We start from the raw sequence: 25,073 nt of genomic DNA, 5'->3' as shown, positions 1-25,073 counted from the left end.
ATGATGTTAAGCAAGCATGTCAAATACGCAGCCCCAGGGCTGGGAGCTGGCTGGAGCCAGAGGAACCGTGACAGTCCTTTTTGGACAATGTATATGGCAGAGGGGAATTGTTGGCACACGATGACATATCACATATAACATACTCACCAGCTGCACCACTTTGTGTTATGGCAAGAGGAGTAGCACCTCCTGAGAAGATGACCTCAGTCTTAACCTGGACACATTCAGCCTCAGCAGCATGTGAGACACGTCCCTATGTAAACTATGTAGGACATCTGCAGGGCAATGACATGGTCTCTGTAGCACTTTCACCAGAAGTATACTGTTTTGCTGTATCGGGGAAAACAAAATGTAGAAGAGTGGCTTTACGGTCTCTCTTCTGATGACCATTCGAAGTGCCAATAACTACAATAATTGCTTGGAAGTCACCTACTGTCAAGCAGACATTTGCAAGTACTCAAAGAAACAGAAGGGCTACTTCCTTTCTTGTAACTGTTCTTCGAGATGATACAAATGTCCCTTGCAGAAACCAGCTTCCTTCTCCAGTGGAACAGAGGCTACCATTGGTTTTCTAGCATGAAGGGATTGAAGGGGTCAGAATGAACCTCCCTTGAAATAATTTTTTCTCCACAGAATCAGGCTGACCCTGGCTCCTTCCTTCTGCTTGAGTCCAGCTAAAAATAGGGCATCAAATAGTAAAGAGGTACTTTTGGACTGTTAGCAGGGTAGTGTATACCCATCCTGCATGGAACTGGGGATAATTGTAGGCATCCTGTAACTACCACCTGTTGTTCAAATGATTCTGTGTTCACACAGCAAGGCAGGAAACTTATTATAATCTGGTACTCAAATGTATTCAAAAAGCTAGAGTTATTTGTACACATCTCAGAGCTGGAAGGGACCTTGAGAGGTCAGTGAGTCCAGTCCCCTGCACTCACAGCTGGACCTATCACTATCCCTGGCTTTTTTAAAATCTAATCCTGCCCCAGAATCTTGGAAGACATCCCCTCATCAAGCATTGAGCTCGCAACACTGGGTTTACACAACCAGTGCTCTCCTCACTCAGCTATCCCTCTTTTTAAAAACACTGCTATAGAGTCTAACACTTGGATGCTTAAACTCTTCTTAAAACTGTATTTCAGTATTTAACGAATGCACAATGGCTGTGAAATTTGAATTGCAAACATTGTGGAATTGCTCAGATACAGGCCCTTTGCTTCATTACAGAGCTGTCTAAATACAAGTAAAATGTCGCTTCCTATTATAAGGTTTGCTTCCCTTGATACAATACAGATTTCAGAGCATCATTTCTGTAGAAAATCTCTTTAGCTTTTAATAACAATCTAAAATGTGGTTTAGCCTTCTGCATTTTCAGCTATCTCCTGTTAGCATTATGTTCCACAGTGGGGGAGGGGTGATGGTTATATGGTAGAGAACTATAACAAGTCTTTCTGTAGAATTAGGGTGCTTTTTATAGCTTTCCAAGGTGAAAGATTGCCTCAGCAACTTATTTGTGTCAGTTTGGAAACTGTACAGTAATTAATGTAGTTGGGCTTTTTAGTTCAAACACCACCATGTACTGTAGTTAGTTTTACAGTTCGACATTTGAGTAAGTTGTAGTATTTTGTGATATGCCTTAGATAAACATGAGGAAGGTGTATTGTAAACCGAAATTTGTTAAAATGCTGCAGCATGGGAAGATACTGAAGGAGTTTGAAATCACATTTGATAGCAGAGTTTTTTTTGGTTGAGCTGATTAAACCAATCGGTTCTGTAAATAATAAAGAGCTTAAAATCACACCATGTGTATTACTGGAATTATAGATTATTTCAGATAATAGTCAGACCAAGGCAAAATTTTTAATGTATAACGATTAATGTTCCAATGTGTGTGTGTACCAAGTACTTTCAAATATAGAATGCCTTATTTTTTTCTTGTGGAATCACAGGAACTCCAATTTCAAAGGCTTACCAGAGAGCTGGAAGTGGAAAGGCAAATCGTTGCCAGTCAGCTAGAAAGATGTAGGCTTGGCGCAGAATCACCAAGTATTGCCAGCACAAGGTACAGGCCTTCATGTCTTTATTTTCCACATACAACCAAGTTAAATGTTTTTATTCAGTTGGGTTGGGTTGTACAGATAATATTTTTCTCTAAAAGTCTTAAGCTTCCTTTACTTCATTCAGCATTCAAAAATGTTATCTCACTACAGGTAGTACTGAAAAGGCCTCTTCCTTCACTGATTATCTTTCATAGCAGTGTATGTAAAGGTTAATTTTGCTTGACTTATCCTAAATCATAACATAGAGGGCAGAAATTACCACACTGATTTTATGGACTTAAAAAAGCAATTTTGCTAATTTGTTTATTTGCAGCAAATCAGTAAACTAATGGGTGCAGTAATTATTGGTATAATTAATAAGAGTATACTTTTACTGAATGGCTGTGGCCACAATTGGCCAAACCTTCGAAATGGCCATGCTAATGGCCAAATTGAAGAAAACTAATGAGACGCTGAACTGAATATTCAGTGCCTCATTAGCATTCGCACACTTCCAGCCACGGCGCTTCAAAAGCACTGCTTTCGAACTCGCGTGGCTTGGTGCAGCTACATGGGGGGGGGTCCTTTTCGAAAGGACCCCACACAGGCGCGGCTACACAGGGGTCCTTTTTGAAAGGACCCCGCACATTTCAAAATCCCCTTATTTCCTTCAGCTGAGAGGAATACGGAAGCGTGTGAAGACTAATAAGGCTCTGAATATTCAGTTCAGCGCCTCATTAGTATTCTTCAGTTTGGCTATTAGCATGCCCATTTCAAAGGTTTGGCCAAGTGTGGCCACAGCCAATGTGTGTTTTCAAATTCTTCCCAGGAATATGTCAACAGGGCGTATTTATCAATATCTGCCATCAAGTTAGGTTGCTATTTCAACACAAATCCAGACAGCACATTCACATACAGTACAGAAGTAGTGTTGTGATATTTGTTTCTGAATGAGATTGTCTCATTTTTTTCCACCTTTTTAAGAAGTGTTCTTTGCCTATTGTTTCTGAAAATTTCTATATGCATATTTTTAAATATTTTTAGTGTAAAACATAATCCTGTATATTTGATATGATGTGCCAATTTGTCTGCATAAAAATATTTTGTTCAGTGTATAGAAGAATAGCAGTCATTACAGATCAATTTTTTATGTAATTAGAGAAGTTTTGGCTGATAAATAGTGTAATTACACATCCTCCAGAAAATTAGGTGATATGGATCCCTTGAAATGAAAGCCTTTTGCATTCAACACTTGCAATTAAGGCTCTTAACATGCTCTTTCATTAAATGACTGTATCTGAGCTTTTAATTACAATGAACCTAATAATTAATACTCACCTAGAGAGCATCTCTTTAACGAGCATTACTATTTTGTGTTTAAATTCACTTTTTGTGTTTTTGTACTCTTCAAATGTATGTTATGATATGGTGATAGTGTGTTTTAATGTGTAGAAATGCTAATATTGTCTATGGCTAGTGTGATCGTATCTCCAGTTTGGGTTGGAACAGTCCCCTTCTTAGGCCCTCTGTCAAACATGAGGTTTTCCTTACAAAACTAGACCTTTTTTTCTTGCCCTAAGAGGACGTGGCAGAAGGTTTGGGCAAGAGCAAACAAGACTAATGTCCACTCCTCCCACCCCACCCCACATCTCCCAGTCATTAAATCTGTGAAGTCAGCTTGCGTTGAGCAGCAGCAAAGAATGGGGCTGGACCACCTGATGTTGCCACTTACCCAGTGGCCCTTTTTCAGTTTAGGGAAATATGGTCTCCTACCTATGACCTTTCCAAGTTGTACCTTTCAAAAACACTTCTCCCAATGCAGCTCCAAGCACATGATTCATTTTAGGTCATCTCTTATTTCATATTCAAAGTATTTTACTCTGTCTTTTGACAATATTATTAGTAACATAAAATTAGTTTTTGTTTGTGCTCTATAAGGCTTTAATGTATACATATTTTCCACGTTTTTGTATTTTTTTCTACCTTCCACACCTATTTTTTTAGTTTTTCTCTTTTACATGTGCACACCTATAATAAAAAAGCTGGTCCTTGCATTGCCTTATAAGATAAACAATTAGAGTGCCATTGGCCACATGAGGGAATGAGTTCCAGTGGCCCCTCATTCAAAATGATCTTCCTCGAGTTACCTCATATGTCTTGAATGTTAAATTTCACCTAAGTTGCCGTTCTAGTTAAAAGGGAAAGATTATTTCTTGGACAGTTAAGGCTCAAGCCTTTATGAGTTTTGCAGAAAAATAAGCCATACCCTTATTAAATCTTTAAAAAAAAAAAAAAAGTCAGTGTGGGTGTTGAACTATCATGGTAGTATTCATGCAGTGACATAAGGATAATATGTGTCTGTCTCCTACTACCACCTACCAGGTGGGAAATCACATTGTGTGTTAGATGTAAATGCAGTTTTATTTTTATTTCAGTTGTTTCCATTGTGGTTTAATAAATGACCCTTTAGAAAATTAAGTTAATTGAGGCTTAGGGGAATATAATAGCACTTAAATTTAAACCAGTTCTTCTTGTATTTTGTGTATGTAAATACTGAATCTAGTCAAAATCTCCAAGTGTACATTTTCAGGGGTTATTCGTGCTATGTTTTTTTCCATAGCTAACCCATAATGGTACTGTACACATTTTTTAGTCTTATGAAGTCCATTTTGAAATATTTTATAGATACTTTGAAGAAAAAAAAAAACTTAATTGAATAGTAAGCCAAGATTTTTGGTATTAATGCTTCATATTTTCATAATATGGGATCCAAGCTAACTTGTCCAACAGTATACTCCAGGAAGCTTTCATGGACAGTTATGGATATTGAAACAGAAGAATGTTGTCCTTAAGTGTACATTTGCACAAACGTGTAACTTCTTTCTGACCCATTTTCTTCTTGCTTTTACAATTGCACTGGACAATGATTTGGGGGCAGGGGTTATGGCTCTGGGGTGGGGGAAATCCCCTGCTATTCAGAGAACATATTGCTATGTTACATTTGACAGGGGACACTTGGTTAAAAATTGGTGTTAGGAGCCTAAGAGATTCACCTGTTTGGTTAATTTATTCTCTGCTAATCCCCCATTGAATGAAATTGACCACCTGCTGTTTCTAAGAGAGACAACTCTCATCTTTTAGCTTACACAACATTAGCTTAGTCTTCACCGGTCTGGGCAGGGGAAAGGTCCAATTTTAATTCACCCTTGCAGAGCTGCTGTTTTGGTATTTTGAGTTCCTTGTTTAAATGTAGGTGCTCACGTAGTCCAGCCTCCAGCTAAGAGCATCACTCCTCAACCTAGAATTTCATGGGTCAGTAAAATAATTTTACTAAGCCTAAGATAATTGTTGTGTGTCCTACAGTGTCCTGTTTGCTAAGGCTATTCTTTTGCACTTTTGCTACATAATACCATCTTGCTATGATTTTTTTCTAATTAATTCCCGATATACGTATTATACACACACATAACTCCCCTTATACATAATATTTTGGCATTTCTTTTAAATTAGCCACTGATAATAAAGTCATCTTAAAAGAGATACATAACTAATGAGTTTATCTGTTTAATAAATATTTCTATATGACCTGCTATTATAGAACCAGACTGTAAAATTCTGGTCATGCAAAAGAGCAAAAAGTGACCAAAGTCAGTGGGGCAGAAACAAGCAGCATAGGGGTTACAGGGAGCCGAGGGTCAGTTTCCTGGCATGCAGCCGTGTGCATCCCATAATACTATCTATGGCTGTGTCTACACTTGCATTCCTCTTTTGAAATAGGTATGCAAATGAGGGAAATCAAAAATGTAAATAAAGTGTAGATTTGCATATCTGATGCCTCATTTGCATATTATTTTAAAATAGCTTTTGAAATAAGAATATGCAAATGAGGTGCCAGATATGCAAATCTGCAGCTCATTTGCATTTTCTATTCCCTTCATTTCCATACCTCTTTTGAAAGAGGAATGCAAGTGTAGAGACAGTCTGTCATAACTGGTGAGCCTTTTTAAAAAAAAATCCCAGTAACTGTGGCAGTACTCCTGGCTATTCACCATCTCTGACGAATGCATGGATTCTGCTTTATGTGCATTATTGTCATAAGCTTTACAAACGCTTGGTGCAGAATCCCCTGGTATTTGTCGTAAGAACAAAATCACTTGGGAACGTGACGTTTCTTGGAGGTCAGAATGTCATAAAAATAATGACACACAATTGAAGAGTTTTGGCATTCCCAGAACAGCTGTAAATGCAGAAGCCAGCCAGTTGGGATCATATAACTCAGGCTTCTTATGACTTGCAATAGCTGCAGAACTTTGATCCTCGAGGCCCTATTCCTGGATCTGCATGCTGAGCTGGCCCCAATCCTCCAGCACGGGGATACCCAAATGATAGCTCCACTGATTGTGGAGAAGCAAGGGGTGATCTCAATGGGGAAACTTGAAACTCTGGATTGGTATCCATAAATGGGATATTTTGAAGTTGGAAAATCCTGCTGTAGATGCAAGTGTGCAGGGCTATTGATCACCTCTTCATGTGCAGGAGTGTGACTGTTGACAATATGAAAGATACAGCTAGATTCACGGCAGTGGGTTTCCCAAAGAGCAATAGGGCAACAAACAGCATGATTATCCCAATTGTGGTACCAGACCAGCGTTTGCTGTATGCTGAGTGCTTATGCAGCTATCCGGGAGTGGTGGCATATGCCACCCCAGCACATGCTTCAGTGCGCATAACAAAATTCTTTCCACACATGAATGGAAAAAAATTAAGGTAACGCTGTCCCAGACCATGTTTCCAGTGAGTGCATCAACATATGGTTTCTTTTCCATTTTTACACAAGCATTGCTGGATTTCTAGGGATGCCTCACTGACTTCAGTGTTGGCTAGTGAGGAAAGTGTATGACACTTGCATTTTTAAGAAAGTAGGACTGTTCGGAAAGCTGCACACAGGGATGTTTTTCACCAAGCAGATAATTACCATTGGCAATATTGAAATGCTCGTAGTAATTCTGGGAGTACCCAGTCCAGCCCTCGTGTATATGTAAACCTATACACCGGCCACCTCATTAACGCCGAGTGTTAGACACTACCTCCTGAAAGTCAAGCCTACTGTTTGGATCTGAGATTGAAGCTGGACATATTGGGCTGAGCGCAGTTCAGGAAGGAAACCCTAGAGACATGGTGGTGATAGAACCCAGGTTTGAATCAGAGGACAAGGCAAGTCAATACCCAAGTCCTGGTATAGCTAGAAGTTTTGGGCTGTAGGGTTAGGAGGTGGAGGCAAGACTGAAGTAGGTCTGAAGGTCAGCTGGACCAGGGCTGTTGGCCTCTCTGGCTTTCTAATATACCTGACACAGTTCTTTTGTATAGTTCCTTAATGCAGAGTTGTTGCTGATTCCTTTCATACTCCTTCACCTGCATTAGCCATGCAATCTGCTTGTGGAGATCCCAAGAGCAGTGCTTCCTATAGAGCAAGGAGATCTAGCATCTCTTTTCTACTCCAGGCCAGAGATCATCTGGAATGTGTAGCTGGCGTGGGCAGCTGCACACAACAGTCAACAGCTGCTAGGTACACTGGACAATCAGAAAAAGGCATTTCAAAACTAGTCCTTTATAGAAGTGGACCTTATAGTCTCTGTGATCTATGGGCAGTGGACTTAAGAACCATGACCAGAGTATTCCATGCTGAGCCATAGTGGTGTGCCACTGGCAGGAAAAATTCTGGTTCAGCTGCATCTCAGAGCCACAATCGATTTAGTACTCAGTCACTTTCACATCAAAAAATGTCTTCTGCTATAGTTTTATTTATATGTAGGTAATCTGTTTAGTGTCTTCAGTTTTCATTGACACCCTCAGAAATGACAAGAATATTTATTCCTTGCACACAATATGAAGTTATGCTGACATAGCTGTGTTGGCTAGGAATGTGAAGAAAAAAAATCATGTGTGCCTGAGACCACACACCATCTTCCTCCCTTCTGCTCCTTCCCTCAGTCCAGATTTATCTATGCCAGCAGAAGAGTGCTTCTGTCTGCTTAGCTAACAAGTTGGAGAAGTGATTGTACTGTGTTGTCAGAAGAATTCCTGTCAGCTTACACTGCATCTCTAGTAGGCTGCACCTCAGAGCAGTTTTGAAGGTGTAAACCAGTAATTCAAATATTGAAATATATTGTAAATGGTGGATTGGGAATAATAAGAATAATAATAATAATCTTTTCAGTGTACCTGTTCTTTAAAGACTGTCAGTGCAGCAGCTGGTAGGATATTCAGCTTTTCACTCAGACATCTATCAATGCACCTTGCTTGTCACCTGCAATACTACTGCAAGTTTAGCTATGAGCTTCTCCTGAGCAGTCCATTAGCTTTTACAGGTTGTGTGATCATTCTGTAATACAGACAAAAGCTATACACACTAGGAAGAGAATTAAACTTTCATTAAACAGGATGCCTGTCCTGTTGGAAGACTAGTTGCATTAACCTGCTTCATCATATAGCTGGTCCATCTCCCTCTCCTCGCTCATTACTGTCTCCATGTAACTGATGAAAATTGAATACTGTTGGGATGAAAAAGTCTTATATGTATTACACTACCTAAATATTTTTGTATTTTTACAGTGTAAATTATTGAATGCACACTTTGTTACCAGTGAAAACACAAGGCGTAATTTAACCTTTTAACAAAAAGAAAGCGAACATTTTAGTAGCCCAGTAATGCTACAGAAGTTGGTGGACAGATCAACTTTGCAGGTAGTGAATGGTAGAAATACAGACCTCTAGAAGTACAGTTTTATTTGGAGCAGTTCACTGAAGCAAAGCCTTTAAGCAACCACTTTTAATTACTTCTCATTTATATTCTGATTTGTAAACAATTTCTACCACAGTCAGTTTCCTCTGGGATATAAAAATCTAAATCATAATGATTCCCACCCACTGGAATTAAAAATGTGTGTCTCAGAGTCCTGTTAGGGCATTTTATGCCTATGGAAATTGAGCTAGTGTTCCTAATAAACTGAAGCATTCAAGCTAACTCCAACAATCTAATACGGTGGCTGTATAGAGACTTCTGATTTTAAACTGAATGGTTTTCATACCTACTAGAATACTTAGCTTTCTCTCTTTTATGCAACAGATAGTTTCCTTTTCTATAATATAAATAAAATACAATGTGCAGGTTTACTATAATAATAAATTCAATGAAATATTACTTGCTGTTGTTTGCATATAAAAGAAACATAAGCTACCCTTGATATACAAAATATGTGTGTTAATGGTACCATTTCTGTGAATAGTGTCAATTTGTTGAGCAATATACCTGAGAGCAAGCAGACTACAAGGCAAAGTGAAGGAATCACAAATTCACCTGATAGTGCTATCCTGGCTGATATAGGACATCAGCAAGATGTCTCTGCCTAAAAGAGATCTTTTGGTGTTGGTGTATATCAGGTGTCCTGATTTCCCCAATATTTCTAGCTGTCTACAAGTATAAGTATTATTTAATTTCTGTATTAATTCAAGATAAAGTTCCCTAGTCAAGCATGTGGGCAACCAGTGTATGTTTACTATGGCACTTAATAGTTCAGACTTTGGGAAAGGCTTTTTTGAAATAGCTCTTATCTAACTTTAATGTCATATCAAACAAAATATTAGCCATGTAAATTGGTTATACGATGAACAGTGGCTTTCTGGGGGGGGCAGGGAGTCTGAATCCCCCCAATCATTGTGTTTTTATAATCTGATATTAATGCTGTAACCAGTTATTGGCTACATCTACACATGCACGCTACATCGAAATAGGCTATTTCGATGAATAACGTCTACACGTCCTCCAGGGCTGGCAACGTCGACGTTGGGCAGCACCACATCGAAATAGGCGCTGCGAGGGAACATCTACACGCCAAAGTAGCACACATCAAAATAAGGGTGCCAGAAACAGCTGCAGACAGGGTCACAGGGCGGACTAGCGCTTCCGGGGCAACAGCTAGCCGTTCCCTTAAACGGCCCCTCCCAGACACACACCCTGCACAGCACGCGGTCTGCAGAGCCATAGGCGCGCACACCTCGAGCGACGCAGGCATGGACCCCAGCAGCAGCAGCAGCCAGAGGTCCACACAGCTGCCCCTGTAGGAGTAGTGCTCGCCCTGCTCCATGCCATGCAGGAGGCAGCTGAGCACATCCTTGCCGCAGAGGAGGAGCTGCCCACAGCGGAGGAGGACGCAACCCCCAACCCTGCAGCACACACGCCCCCCCCCCCCCCCGCCGCACATGCCACCGGTTGTGGAGCTACCCCATAAGCACCGACTGGTGGGAGCGGCTGGTGCTTGGAGAGTGGGATGACGACCGCTGGCTCCAGAACTTTTGCATGAGCCAGCAGACATTTCTGGAGCTATGTCAGTGGCTCACTGAGGCACCAGGACACCACCATGCGGCGTGCCCTCAGCGTCAAGAAACGGGTCGGCATGGCTGTCTAGAAGCTGGCCACTCCAGACAGCTACCGATCCGTGGGCCAGCAGTTTGGCGTCGGCAGGGCCACCGTCGGGGCTGTCCTCATGGAGGTAAGAGGACCCACGGGGGGAGGGGGAGGCAGCCCTTGCAGGGGAGGGCAGGGGAGCCCTGGCAGGGGAGGGCCACACACACCCTGCACACCCCTCATTAGTGCTCTCCCATGTGCTTTCCCTGCAGGTCGTCCGCGCCATCAACGCCCTGCTCCTCCACAGGCTCGTGAGGCTTGGGGACCCGGATGCCGCCATCGTGGGCTTTGCCACCTGGGCTTTCCCAATTGCTTCGGGGCTCTGGATGGGACTCACATCCCCATCCGCCCCCCGGAACACAGTGGAGGACACTACTTAAACAGGAAGGGCTACCACTCAGTGGTCCTCCAGGCCTTGGTGGGCAGCCGGGGCCGTTTCCTGGACATTTATGTGGGCTGGCCTGGCAGCGCCCACAACGCCTGGGTATTCTGGAACTCGGGCCTGTGCCGCCGGCTGGAGGCGGGGACCTACATCCCCCAGCGGGAGATCCCTGTTGGGGACACCACCATGCCCCTGTGCGTCATCGCAGATGCGGCATACCCCCTCCGGCCCTGGCTCATGCACCCTTACACAGGCCATCTGTCAGCCAGCCAGGAGTGCTTCAACCTGCGCCTGAACCACGCGCGCCCGGTGGTGGAGCGCACATTTGGCCATCTCAAAGGGCGCTGGAGGTGTCTCCTCACCCGCCTTGATGCGGGCCCCACCAACATCCCCCAGATTGTGGGCGCGTGCAGTGCCCTACACAACCTCGTGGAGAGCAAGGGGGAGGCCTTCTTTCAGGGCTGGGCTGTGGAGGCCAGCAGGGCCAATGTGCAGCCACCCGCTGCCCCCAGTCGCCAGGTGGACCCCGAAGGGACCCAGGTCCGGGAGGCCCTGCAGGCCCAGTTCGATGAGGCTGCGGGGTGAACGCTGGCAGGCCCCCCACTGCCCATCCTCCACAACACTCCCTGCGCCCTACGCCCACACCACAGAGCAACCAGGAGCACCCCCCCTCCCACTTTTCTTGTAAATATAAACAGACAGTTGTTTGTCAAATCAAATATCTGTAGAACTCTTATTATTATTATCAAGACTAACTATTTACAGGCAAAATCAAACTTATATATAAAATAAATAGGGATAAGATGAAAGGGGAAGACAAGGAAGGGGAGAACTATGTACATGGGGGGGGCAAGGATCAGCAATAGCAACAGGGCTCAAATATAAAAACTATTTACAAAATAACATAAAACTGGGGGGAATATATACAAGGGGGGGGGCCACGTCCTGGGCCCCACACCCCCCTAATGTCCAGCGCTGGGGGTGGGTGGCCGCGACCCACGCCTCGGCCTCAGCCCTGGCTGGGGCTGGCTGGGGGCCGGGCGGATCAGTAGATATGGCCGGCGGGTGTCAGCTGGCCCCAGGTCCCCCTCAGTGGAAGGGCTCTTGGTGGCGGCTGGCGGTGCGACGGCAGACGGCGCAGTGGGTGGCGCAGCGGGTAGAGCAGGCAGGGCGGGCACAGTGGCAGCTGGCATGGCATGTGGGGGGCCAGGTAGTCAGCAGTACGATCGAAGGTCCGCATGAAGGCCCCCCATGCCTCCTGGCGCCAGGCCAGTGCCCACTCCTGCAGCTGGAGGCGGCGCTCCTCCACCCGTAGCCGCTGCTCGGCGACCTCCAGCTGCCGACAGTGGATGGCCAGCAGCTGGGGGTCTGTCACCGTCAGGTGGTGGTGCTGGGTCTGCCGTCTTCCCCGCCGTGGGGTTGGTCTGTCCTCCGCCGAGGGGCTGGCCTGGAGTGATGGCCCCGGTGGGCTGTCCGGGACCACTGACACCTCGCCAGCGCTCTCCGGTCCTTCCGATGGCGCAGCTGCGGAACACAGGAGTGGGGGAAGGAGAGTGGAGACAGCCGTTAGTGTGGGCCCCGAGCCGTGGCCCTTGTCCCCCCACCCATCTGCTGCAGGTTCCCTGTCCCTGGGAGATGCTGCTGTGATGGGGTTCAGGGGTGCCCCTGCACTGCACCCCGTCCTCTGGTAGGAGTGACTCTCACTCAGCAGGTACAACAGGAGGTTTATTAGGTAACAGATGCCCAGTTTCTCACAGAAGTGACAGTACAGCAGTCAGAGACGGTCCTTCCAACCCGTCCTGGGGAGAAGACCCCGAGGGGTGCCCCTCTGGGGTGTAGCTTTCCCCCTCCTCAGGCTGGCTGCCTTCTAGCTCTCCCTTCCCCTAGCCTCTAACTGCCGCCCCCGATTCAAACCCAGCTCGGCTCCTCCCTCCTCTTTGTTCAGGGCAGAGGTGTTACCTGCCAGTTGTATCCCCATGGTCATCCTTAGCCACTGGGAGCTATTGTGCTTGTTTCTCATATCTAGCCCGAGTCTCGCATTTGCACTCCCCCAAGTCCATCACATGCTGCTGCTGCTGGGTGTCCCACCCACTCCTCCAAGGAGACCCTAGAGGTTCCGCTTCCCCCAGCCCCAGGGATGGGGCATGGCACTGTCATGCTGGGGGGCAGGGGCTGATGCACCCTTCTGAGGGACATGCCACTGCTGTCCTTGGGTCCATGGTCATCTGGGCATGTGGAGGGCCCTGGTCATATCTATTACCCCTGCCCCTCAACCCCGGGGGTGTGCACCGGGGGGGGGGGGTGCAGTACATACCTGATGGTCCACTCCCACGGTTGGGGGACACCCGGTGGGCGGACACCCAGCTGGAGCTTCTCGAGGGCAGCACGATCCTCAGGCCGGCGTCACTGGAGGAGGACTCCCCCTCCTCCTCCTCCTCCTCCTCCGGTGCCCCGGGGGTGGGTTCCTGGGGGGGCCCCCGGGGTGCGGGGCTTGCCTCCGGGGCAGACTCCGCCTCCGGGGCCTGCTGGGGCTCGTCGGCCGATGTATCAAGCGTGGCCGGAGGGGAGGAGGTGTGCCGGGGGCCCAGGATGTCCCTGAGCTCCCTGTAAAAGGGGCAAGTGATGGGGGCGACCCCAGATCAGCCGGCCGCATCCCGGGCCCAGCGTAACCCTGCCGCAGCTCCTTCACTTTACTCCGGACATGATCCGGAGTGCAGGCAGAGTGACCCTGGGCGGCCAGGCCCTCGGCCTGCTGAGCGAACGCATCCGCGTTCCGCCTCTTGCTCCCCATTACCTGGAGCACCACCTCCTCACTCCAGAGCCCCAACAGGTCCCGAAGCTTGGCCTCCGTCCAGAGGGTCCCCGCCGCCGCCTCCCCGCCTGGCTGCTGGGCTGTGAGCCCTGGCTCCGCTTGAGGGGGGTCCCTTGGGGGGCTGGGGGGCGGCCATCGCATCGGGTGTGGGTGTCTGTGGCTGCGGAGGAGCGTGCAGGCTCACCACGTGGCAATGCTGCTGCCTGCACGCGCTGTCAGCTTCCTGCACAGGAAGGCAGGGGGCGGGGAGCTTTAAGGGGCCACTGCAAGCGGCCACCATTGAGCTGAGGGGCTGGAGAGAGAGTCTCTCAACCCCTCAGCTGATGGCTGCCATGGAGGACCCCGCTATTTCGATGTTGCGGGACGCGCAATGATTACACGTTCCCTACTTCGACGTTGAACGTCGAAGTAGGGTGGTATTCCCATCCCCTCATGGGGTTAGCAACTTCAACGTCTCGCCGCCTAACGTCGATGTTAACTTCGAAATAGCGCCCAACACGTGTAGCCGTGACGGACACTATTTCGAAGTTGGCGCCGCTACTTCGAAGTAGGTGGCACGTGTAGATGCGGCCATTTATTGCTAAATTTTAGTACTTAATGTGATTAGTGTATGTAAATTAGTGTATGCACATAAAAGAGCTGGACTTGAAGACTTATTTTGTTTAAGATACAAGTACGCAGTAAATTTCAGTCCATACTGAACTAAAAAAAGACTCATTTTAACATCAGGTGGTCATTGACATTTTTGTATGTGATGGAAGAATTGAGTTGCAACGTATGTAGCAGGGCCACATGCATCTTTTATCTTTAAAGTGTGCCTTGCAGAGTCCCCTTCCTCTGTGTCACTCTGCCCTCCCCCACAGTTCTCCATGTGCCAGATGCTGGTGGAGAGGAGAGCTCAGAACCTCTGCCTTGTTGAGTGCTGGTGTGTTAGGGGCTTCCATCTAGCAGCGAGGGGAGCCTCAGGGCTTCAGCCCGGCATAATGCATCTGTCAGATCTCAGGGCATCTCTGGGAACAGGGCTGAAGCCCTGGCTCCTGGCAGGTGTGACCCAGCTTTCAAATGTCTAAAGATGATCTTATGTGGATTGGAGGACCAGTAAATTTGACCACCTCCTGATTTTATATAGTAAAATCCCAATTATCTAAAAAGCTTAGGAGGAAGCAAATTTGTTCATGTTATCAGAAGTTGGTAGCAAAGCATAACTTTCCCTGTTCAACTCAACAAATGGTCATCTAGTCTAGTATTCTCTTGCATTGACCAGAACAAAAGGCTTCAGAGAAACATGCAAGAAACCCGGTCATTGACAATTATAGAATGACTTGTCTGGATCCTTACTATTGAGGTGTTTGACATAAGGATTTATAACCCCTTATTTAAACTTGTTGACTTACCTGGCGTAACAGTGAATATTCCAGTTATCCAAATAAATATTGAAACCCTACTAAGATGCAGAATTAAGTAACACTTTGAGAGCAAGTTCCACAGATTAATTACGTTTGGTATAAAGTTCCTCTTGATTTTTTAATTTCACTGAATATCTTCTTGCATTAAGAATAAATAGCATCCAGTTTCCTTTTCATAAGCTATTGGTTGCTTTGTGATCTTGTGTCACTTCTTTATATTGCATTGCTAAGAAAAATACTTCTCATTCTTTCAGTATATTTTTGTGACAGTCTCTCTCATTTTTGTTTCCTCTCTCTGGACCTCTTGTATCTCAGATGCATTTTTAATTAGTACAATGACCTATACTGAAACCTTATTTTACTGGAGAGTGTGTACCATTGTTTTATATAATGATATTGTAAAATCTTGTTCCGTTCCATTCTTTCTATCACTTATATATTTCACTGTATCTACTAATTGAGAAGAATTTTTCTTTGACCTGTTTCATACATTTGTACAATGCTTAACATGGTAGAACGTGGATTTTTGATTGCAGTTTTCAAACACAGTTGGGAGTAAAAATAGTGAATCTTAATAGCCATCGCATAATGATGCTCATGTTTTTCTGAGTGGTTACTGTCAAGTAAGGATCTAGTCCATTATATCAGTAGTTCAAATGATTCCTTTCATTTTACGTTACCTTGTTCTTGTTGAATTTCATCTATTTTGCTGGCCACTCCTATAGCTTTCTTCGTCTAAATCTCATCTACATCACTGTTCACACCTTTTCCAAATCAGTAATAAAAATATTTAAAACACTGGTCCTAATGAAGATTCTAGCAGCACTTCACTTCACCCATTGCCAGGAAGAAAATAGGACACTTATTCCTGCTTCTTGTTTTTCTGTACTTCAGCAGTTTTCTGATCCATTATAGTATTTTACTTATCTTCCCCTAACTAAATATTACTTGAATAGTTGTCTATGTAAGGCTTGTTTAGAATCTTTGGAAAAATGCAAGTAAATTGCCATTTGGTTTTTTATCCATTTTGTTAATACACTCAAAGATTTTAGAAGATTGAAGAGAGACAGTCATCCTTTACACAGGAGCTATACTGGTTTGTCCATATCATAACACGTTTTTAGGTATTTGATTCTGTTTTAAATCTGTCAAATGTTACTAAATTTTATTTTCCAGCAGTTTTCTGTAAAAATAACAAGTTTATAAAAAACCCACAAAATTTAAAAATAAAAATTTCCATACCTAATTTCTTTTGCGTTTTTTTCATAAAAGCGTTTTTTAAGCTTTAAGGAAGAACAGTCCTTTTTTGAACAATATTGTCTTTTCTATTTTAGCACAAAAGAATGACACTAACCATCCTTCTTTCAGCTATTATATCAATGTTTTGGTTTGGGTTTGTACCTAATTTTTAATTTTCACACTTAATTATAGGATTGCTAACTGTCCTCTTATCAGAAGGACTTCAGTTGTTCATTCAGATGATTTACATTTACTTTTTCAAAACAAAAAAGCAGTCATGTAGCACTTTAAAGACTAACAGAATAAAAGTTAAAGTGCTACATGCCTGCTTTTTTGTTTTGATAGAATAAAACTAACATGGCCTTCTCTCTGTCACTTTCAACATTTACTCTTGGGGTTTTTTTTGTTTGTTTTTTGTTTTTGTTCTTTGTAAAATAAGACATCTATAAAAATTTAACTCTTAAATCAACTTTTGAGCATTACATGCGGCAATTTTTTGGTATGAAAACACTCCTCCTCCTTTCCCAACCCAGCACATGTGTTCCATCCATATGTTCCAAGCCCACAAGTGTTCTGTGGCCAAATTAGTTTGGGAAAAGTTGCCCTAGTGGAAGACCTAGCATCTATACTCTTGTCAACCTCCCTCATTCAGTGCAATGGTCTGGAGTACACAGGTTGACTGCTGGCCCCAGAGAGATCAATTTTGCATGTCTGTACCAAAATTGAACTACTGAAGCAAGAGGCTAGAGATCTTGGTCAGTTCCGAGCCCTATCAAGCTAGGTGCTCTGACTCCATAATCATGAAAACATTTGCTACATCAGAGTTTATTGCTTGAATAGCTGAAGAATCAAAACGACTTTGAAGATCAGTTGAAAATTATTGAATTGAAAAACACGCATGTAAAATGTTTTAATAAAATCCAGAACAAATGAGACATTATTATACTGTAGTTTTTGTTTTTTTCAGTAATACATTTTATGAATATTGCAGCTGTCTAGAGCTGAATGTATCCCCTTCTATTAGGAGATATTCTACAGCAAGAACCTGAAAGCGTAAAAGTATTATAATATTGAAAATATATCCATTTAGATGTTTAACATGAAAACTAAAGTAAAGATAAAGTGAGTATTCATTATTAAAAGGCACATATCAAATTCTGACTGACAGTAATCCTGTGTAAGCATTGAACCCAGTCCATGTGAATATTGAGTATCTGACCTAGCAAAGACATGTTCAATGATAAAAGCCTAGCCAAGGAATAAGTCTCAGACTTGTGTTTGCAAGGCACATCAAGAGTCTTCTCTATGCTTGCCCTCCTGTAAGGTGATGTCACTCCTTTGCTAGGCTCCAGCCAATTCACAAGTCTGGAATTGGACTTGTGATTCCCAGACCAGATTTTTAAGCCTTCTTGGAAGAATAGTAGCTCAATCTGCTGAATGCCTTTCCAGGGCTTGGGACTCACTCCTGCCTGACAATGATTAATGGACTCCCCAACCATTGTCTGTTCCAGTCTTGTGCTTTCTACTGATCTGCACCTCGTCCTGCTCTAGCCTTGTTCCAAACCCACCTAGACTCCTGAATCTGGCACAGACCAGGCATGATCATCTCCATCACAGTTCCTGATACTTCCAGTGAGAGCACCAACTTCTACATGGGACCTAACCACTGTCCTCCTACAGCTTATGGCACCTCCTTTCAGTTATTATCAGAGTACTTGGACAACCTCACCATCAAGATTCTTTCTTTTGGCAATCACGTCTGCATGGAGAGTTAGTGATCTTGAGGTCCCTGATTACCAACCCACCACATGTTCTTCCATAGTAACACAGTATGGTGAAATCATACCCAAGTTCATCCCTTATGTGGTCTCAGAATTTACCAGACACTCTTCACCAGGAGACAAGACACATCTGAATCCACACGGACACAACTGAAGAAGGAGGGCATGCAGGGCCTGGGATACCACATCTTAAATGTAAATGAAGAGAACCCAATTCTCCAGATACTCAGCAGAGGGAATCACTTTCACAAGTTTGTGTATAAAATGATCCAGCTTCTTACATTAAGCTTTTTCTACCCTGAACACAATATGGTCACTGCCAGGCCAGTTAGGCTGATGCTGCTTTAATCTCCACTAGGAATATTAGAGCTTTTGATAGATGAGATCTGTTCTGATGTTTAGGGAGGTATTAGGATTATGAAACTGATAGTTCCAGTGTCTGTCATTCTGAATAACTTATTTATATTTCTTAGAGTTTTGATGGATACAAGTGTTGGAGTGTAGGCTGAGGACAATGAATGATACAAAACTCAGTAAGTCCAAGAGAGTGTGTATAGGAAACAGCTGATAATGAGTAGAAAGATTATATTTCAGGATTCAGTCCTAGATACTGCAAATCCATGCCCTCCACACGTGTAGTGAACTAAACTCAATCGCAGCTTTAATGTTGATTTTCATGTTTGTTCGTAGTACATTGAAAATCATTTTAAATGTTTGCACTAAAATATAGCTGTAAAATTTTAATTTGCAGGCAGAAACCCTGTGCTGTAAACGACAGTTTTCTTTTCTGACTCGTATATTCTTTGTGTGGTAGATGTAAAGTCTACATGAATAATCATTCTGAACTGGTGAATAACCTATAAGTCATACTCAATACTGAAATACCCTTAACTTTTTAATAAAGTGAAAGGAGTCAGTTCCTTGGTGGTAGAAGAACTATTCAGGGTAGTTTATTTATGAAGTGAGATAGCAGTGTACTTTTCATATTGTTAGAATAAAGAAGCGTTAGGCTAATCTGTTGGAATTAAGAACATGTGAATGGCCATACTGAGTCAGGCCAAAATTGTGGCCAATGCCAGATGCTGCAGAGGGAGTGACCAGAAAAGGTGTTCAGCACATGATTACTAACTTACGACATCGGCTTGGAGACCTCAGAGAAGCCCAAGAAATTCTTTACTGTGGATTGAGGGACTGGTTATGTTGTTGGGTTTTTTTTCTTCTCTTTTAAAAAAAAAAAAACACAAAAGATACTAGCAATAGATGAAGTTGCTTTTCATCTTCTTGAGATCTGAGTTTGAATCCTTGTTTTGTTTACATTTGATTCTAATTAAAGTGCCCATTTGTGTCGCAGAACACAAGTTGAGCATGAATGACAGTATTTCTTAAGAGGCACAAGGAAGACCCTGTATACAGGCTTACCTTGAAAGGGGATAACCACCTAGCTTTCTCCACTCAAACTGAGAATCTGTTTAATGTTTCAGAGGTGATGAGTAGCAGGGGGAAAAAAAAGAGCCAATTTAGAAAATAGCATAATGTAACAAAATATTCCCATCAGCTCTCTTGATTTTTTAGAATATAATGGAAAAGTGATATGACTTCAGGCATAAGGGTATTCTGGAATATTTTGCAATACTCAAGTCTATCATTTGCATTCACTGTGTTTTTAAAAGATTGTCAATTATTTCTACTGCAGGGAAAGGTTTTTCTTTTGCATAAATTCTTCTAATGAAATACACAGAAATGCCAATTTGAATTTCTCATCTCCTACAAATGCAGTAGAATATTTATTAAAATCTAAAAATAATGTGGCAATAGGGAGAGTTTAAATGATCATAAATAAAGTCATAATGTGAAGGAATGTACAACTATAGAGTTAGTGTAATATATTGATGTGGTGAGACTTTATTGCACAAGTCATTTAGATCCTTGAGCATCAAAAATTGTCTTAACCTTCAAAATATGCATATTTAGTTATATAATGGTTGTTTTACTTTTTTCATTAGTCATAAAGTGCTAAACATTTTTAAAAGAAAAACCGCTTTGGAAAATAGGTTACATGGAATACATATTCTAGATTTCCATCAGCCTTTGTTCTAATTTCAATAGTATCCTTCATGCAGAATCTTCCAAAAATGTTCATAAGCGTTTTGACGTCACACCTGAGATGTGCAATGTATTATCATAGGTCATTTCATATCAATCCTGTTGCAGGTAATTTTAATGAAACTTTCTGTTGTGAAATGGCTATAGGCATTTCCTATTATTAATACAGTAGAGCATGGTAATACTCAAAATGATTCTGCTCATGTCTACACTAGCCAAAAACTTCAAAATGGCCATGCAAATGGCCATTTTGAAATTTACTAATGAAGCACTGAAATACATATTCAATGCCTCATTAGCATGCGGGCAGCCGCGGCACTTCAAAAGTGACGCGGTCTGCTGCTGCGCAGCTCGTTCTGACGGGGCTCCTTTTAGAAAGGACCCCGCCTACTTCGAAATCCCCTTATTCATAGGAATAAGGAAACTTCGAAGTTTCTGGGGTCCTTTCGAAAAGCAGCCCCACCGGGACAAGCAGCATCAATTTTGAAGTGCTGCGGCCGCCCGCATGCTAATGAGGCACTGAATATGTATTTCAGTGCTTCATTAGTAAACTTTGAAATGGCCATTTGCATGACAATTTCGAAGTTTTTGGCTAGTGTAGACATAGCCTCTGAAGGTTAAACTCCACAGAATAGAAAGCACTACCTGGTACCATTTACTTGAGAAACAGCCAAGGACTTTTTTATTCTTTGCTGGTCTCGGGGCATTTTCATATAAAGAAATATATCCCACTTTTTTACTTTTGTGATGAAGGAAATAAATGTAACTTTTTTTCTTCTTTTCTGTAGCTCTACTGAGAAGTCATTTCCTTGGAGATCAGCAGGTACAGTCTTTTTCTGTGTAAACATTTTGTCTCACTTTGTTTTCTAGCATTTTCTCATAATTTACTACCTATGGAACTGAACATTGACTTTGATAGCACAAATACTATGTATCTGTTCAAAGCGTCTTGCTCAAAACAGCATTTTTTTATGTACTTTTGCTTGCACTTGTGTGTTACCTTTTATTTTTGTAAAGAATATTCCAATTTATAATTATTTTAGTCTTTATTATTTTGTCTGTATGGGTTCTAATTTTCTTGGGAGGAAAATGAAACTGTCGAAGAAGCTTTTTTGCATCATTGGGTCTTATCTGCAATTACTCCATAAACCTACAGTAGAGATTTACTCTTCATAGCTCATAATATCTGTGACAGTTATGCCATGATGTCTAAGTCTGAAGATCATTTGGCTTTTTTTGCAGTTTCTCCCTAATTTGGCAAAGGCACACTTGTATGAATGATCCCCCTACAGTTCATGACCTAATACATTTGTTAGTCTCTGATTTGCTACAGGACTGCTTGTTATAAATGTTGCCTGCTTGTTATTTGCAATGTCACCTGAAGGTGAAAATAAGCCTTTGCATATTACTTTTGTTGCCAACATTGCAAGATGTTTATTTGCCAGATATGCTAAATATTCATATGTCCCTTCATAATTTTGCCACAGTTCCACAGGACATGCTTCCGTACTGATAATCACATAAAAAAATGCATTAATTATATTTGTCATTGAACTCCATGGAGGAGAATTGTATGTCTCCTGCTCTGTTTTACCCATGTTCTGCCATATATCTCATGTTCTTGCAGTCTCAGATGATGACGCAGAACATGTTTCTTTTAAGAACACTTTCGTAGCAGATTTGACAAAGCTCAAAGAAGGTACCATTGTGAGATTTCAAAGATAGCTACAGCACTCAACCTTAGGTTTTATAATCTGAAGTGCCTTCCAAAATCTGAGGGACAAGGTGTGGGCCATGCTTTCCGAAGTCTTAAAAGAGCAAAACACTGATGCAGAAACCATTGAACCCAAATCACCAAAAAAGCAAACTTCTGTTGTTGGCATTTGTGTCAAAAATTGAAAATGAATATGCATTAGTTCTCACTGCTTTGGATCGTTATCAGTCAGAACCTGTCATCAGTATGGACCCATATCCTCTGGAATGGTGATTGAAGTATGAAGGGGCGTATAAATCTTTAGGGTATTTGGTATGTAAATACTTTGTGATGCTGGCTACAAGAGTACTGTTTTAAGAGTGCCTGTTTTAACTTCCAGATGACAATGCAAACAAGAGGGCGGTGTTATTTCCTGCAAATGAAAGCAAACTTGTTTGTCTGAGCTGTTGGATGAACAAAAAATAGGACTGAGAGGACTTGTAGGCTCTACTGTTTTATTTTTGAATGCAAGTTTGTTTTACAAAATTCTGAATTTGTAAATTGAGCTTTCATGATAGAGATTGCATTAGAGTACTTGCATTGGGGGGGATTAAAATATGGTTTTGTTTTATATAGTACAAATATTTGTAATTTAAAAATAAATATAAATTGAACATTTTACATTTTTTATTTATTCTGTGTTGTGGCTAAAGTGTGGAAAAATACCCAAAATATGTGTATTAATGTTTATTATTTTAAAGTGTAATTAATTACATGATTAATCACTGTTAATTTTTATTTGAGCAAGGCGTCACAATTGATTTTTAATCTCTTAACAGCCCTAGTCTAATTTAATATACCTTCTGATCCTGAGTTTTGAAATGGGGAAAAATACAACACATCAGACTAACTGGAGCCAGGCACAGAGTATTCCCCCAGTTAAAGACTTCCTCATAGTTTCTCAAATATAAACCTGATCATGGCCACTTATTTTTTGTATTGTTTCTTTTCCTGTTGGTTTCTCCCTTCCAGCCTCCTTCCTTTTAATACAGCAATCAGGCAGGTTAATGTCAAACAGGTAATCTGAGGGGCATATGGTGTTTGCTTTAAAAAATAGTTGACCTAACTGCCTCATTCTTGTCAAACTAATTTGTAGTTACGGCCAGCATAGGTCCTTTGGACTCAGCTTCCCTTTCTTCCCAAAATCTTGTTATATGGTGGTGGTGTATTTCACATCTCATCCCATTGGTGTCTGATGCCTCTTTCACTATTTCCTTCCATTTTTCCCTATCCAGTGCAGAGTGGCTTAGTTTCTGTACGCTAGCTCTGCACCAATGTACTACATCATCTACCCATTCTCTGTGGGGTCTGCTTCTCCTATTTGAACCATCCATTATGTCCAATACTAGGGTCTTGATTTTTCATTCATCGTTCATTCTGGTAATATGTCCAAATAGTTGTAGTTTCCATATTATAACCTTCTGCAGCAGGTTCTCTTTTGGCTGTATCTTCCTATATAATTCCTCATTGGTGACCTTCTGCATCCATCCTATTCTCAGAATCTTTCTATTACAACTCCTTTCGAATGCCAGTATTCTTCTTTTCGAATCTTTCATTATCACCCATGTCTCACATCCGTGCAACATGCTGCTGAATACACACGTTTTCCAAGACGCCCAGCTTCGTTCTTAAGCTAATGGCTTTGCTTTTCCAGATCTTATCCATCACCCTCAAACTCGCTCTTGTTTTCGCTATTCTAGTTGCTATTTCCTTCGTACAGTCTAGATCGTAAGATATGTTGTTCTTCGAGTGGTCCCTGTGGGTGCTCCACAATAGGTGTCGGGCTCACCCAGCGCCACAGATCGGAATTCTTCTAGCAGTTTCTATTGGATCGCGCACGCGCCAACGCACGCTGCTCCCTTGTGCGCCCCCGGCCATGTGCGCGATCCGGTCCCCGCCAGTTCCTTCTCAGCCGCCATCGGCTGCAGACGGAATCCGCTCCAGCTAAAGCCAGAGACAGATAAGAGAGTTGTTTTTTACGTGTAGTTCGTTTTGTTTTGTCACTATTATAAAAAAAAAAGAGAGAGAGAGAGAGAGAGAGAGAGAGAGAGAATATTAGACAGCAGAGAGAAGAGGAACGAAGGAGAGAGGGGCGGGCAAGAAGGCTGTTAAGCCATCCGCTGCCCTGAAGGCCGTGAATGTTACTTTGGGTTAGAAAGCACTGATTAGCAGCTAAGTACCCTATTAACAGTAAAGACTCACCGCGATGGCTTCTTCGGGGTTTAAGAAGTGAGTGTCATGCCGCGAGGCTATGCCGGCCTCTGATGGGCATAGTGAATGCATTCGCTGCCTGGGAGAGTCGCACGTTACCCAGAAGTGTTCCCACTGTGCTAAGCTTACAGCCAGGGCCAGGAAAGACAGAGAGATGAGGCTCAAAATGATCTTGTTTGATAAGGCTCTCCAGCCAGAACTACCGGAGAAGCCTCACGCAGAAGGGCCCTCTGGATCTCAAAAAAGGAAGGCAGCCTTTTTGACCCCCTCTGTGCAGAAGAGGAGGAAACTCTCCCCGGCTTGATCCTTGCAAGCGGGCCCAGCAGGCAGGACGAGCGGAACGCAGAGCCCCCAGCCGCGAGCTCATGAAAGTGGCAGTGCATGTGGCAGAGTCCGAGCCTCCGATTACACAACAGGCGGCACGGAAGGCTCTGCAAGCGCTGGAATCAGCGGCACCGACGCATGCAGCACCGGCTTCTGTGGTGCCGACGGCGCAGGGGCTCCCGGCACGCAGCCTATCGGCGCCGGAGGAAGCTACCCGCGCAGCACCGCCGCTGATGGTGCCAAGCGCAGCGCCGACAACGGCGCCGGATCCCCAGCACGGGAATGGGCGGCGCCTACCCCACAGGGGAGGGGCAAGGCAAAAGCAAAAACTCGGCACCTTAGTCCATCTCCAGGCAGGGCCGTGCTGCCCTTATCACCCAGACCCGCCCACCCGCCCCCTTTCCCCCCCCCGCCAAGATACACACGCCACATCGCCGGGCTGTAACTCCATCGGCTTATCTCGGGCCTCCCTCTCCATTCCTCCAACCAATTTCGCCGTGGCACGGGCCACCTTCACCATTTTTGGGCATGGATCCCCTCGAGTACTATCACAAACCGG

At 43.4% G+C, this 25,073-nt stretch overlaps 1 protein-coding gene across 8 annotated transcripts in view; it reads left to right on the top strand.

Moving 5' to 3' along the window:
* PKP4 (plakophilin 4) overlaps positions 1-25,073 on the top strand; it is a 236,635-nt gene that overhangs the window by 81,221 nt on the left and 130,341 nt on the right. For 7 of the 8 annotated variants that reach the window (XM_075002029.1, XM_075002033.1, XM_075002034.1 and 4 more), the window contains 2 exons: positions 1,950-2,062; positions 21,015-21,049. In XM_075002029.1, the coding sequence (XP_074858130.1) occupies positions 1,950-2,062; positions 21,015-21,049 (148 nt within the window). The remainder of the gene's footprint in view (positions 1-1,949; positions 2,063-21,014; positions 21,050-25,073) is intronic. The other variant, XM_075002035.1, reaches the window with a different exon arrangement.

Source organism: Carettochelys insculpta, chromosome 8 (assembly GCF_033958435.1).
Source record: "Carettochelys insculpta isolate YL-2023 chromosome 8, ASM3395843v1, whole genome shotgun sequence".
NCBI lineage: Eukaryota > Metazoa > Chordata > Testudines > Carettochelyidae > Carettochelys > Carettochelys insculpta.
Note: the sequence above shows the minus strand (reverse complement) of the source record. Positions and strands in the feature narration are given on the sequence as shown.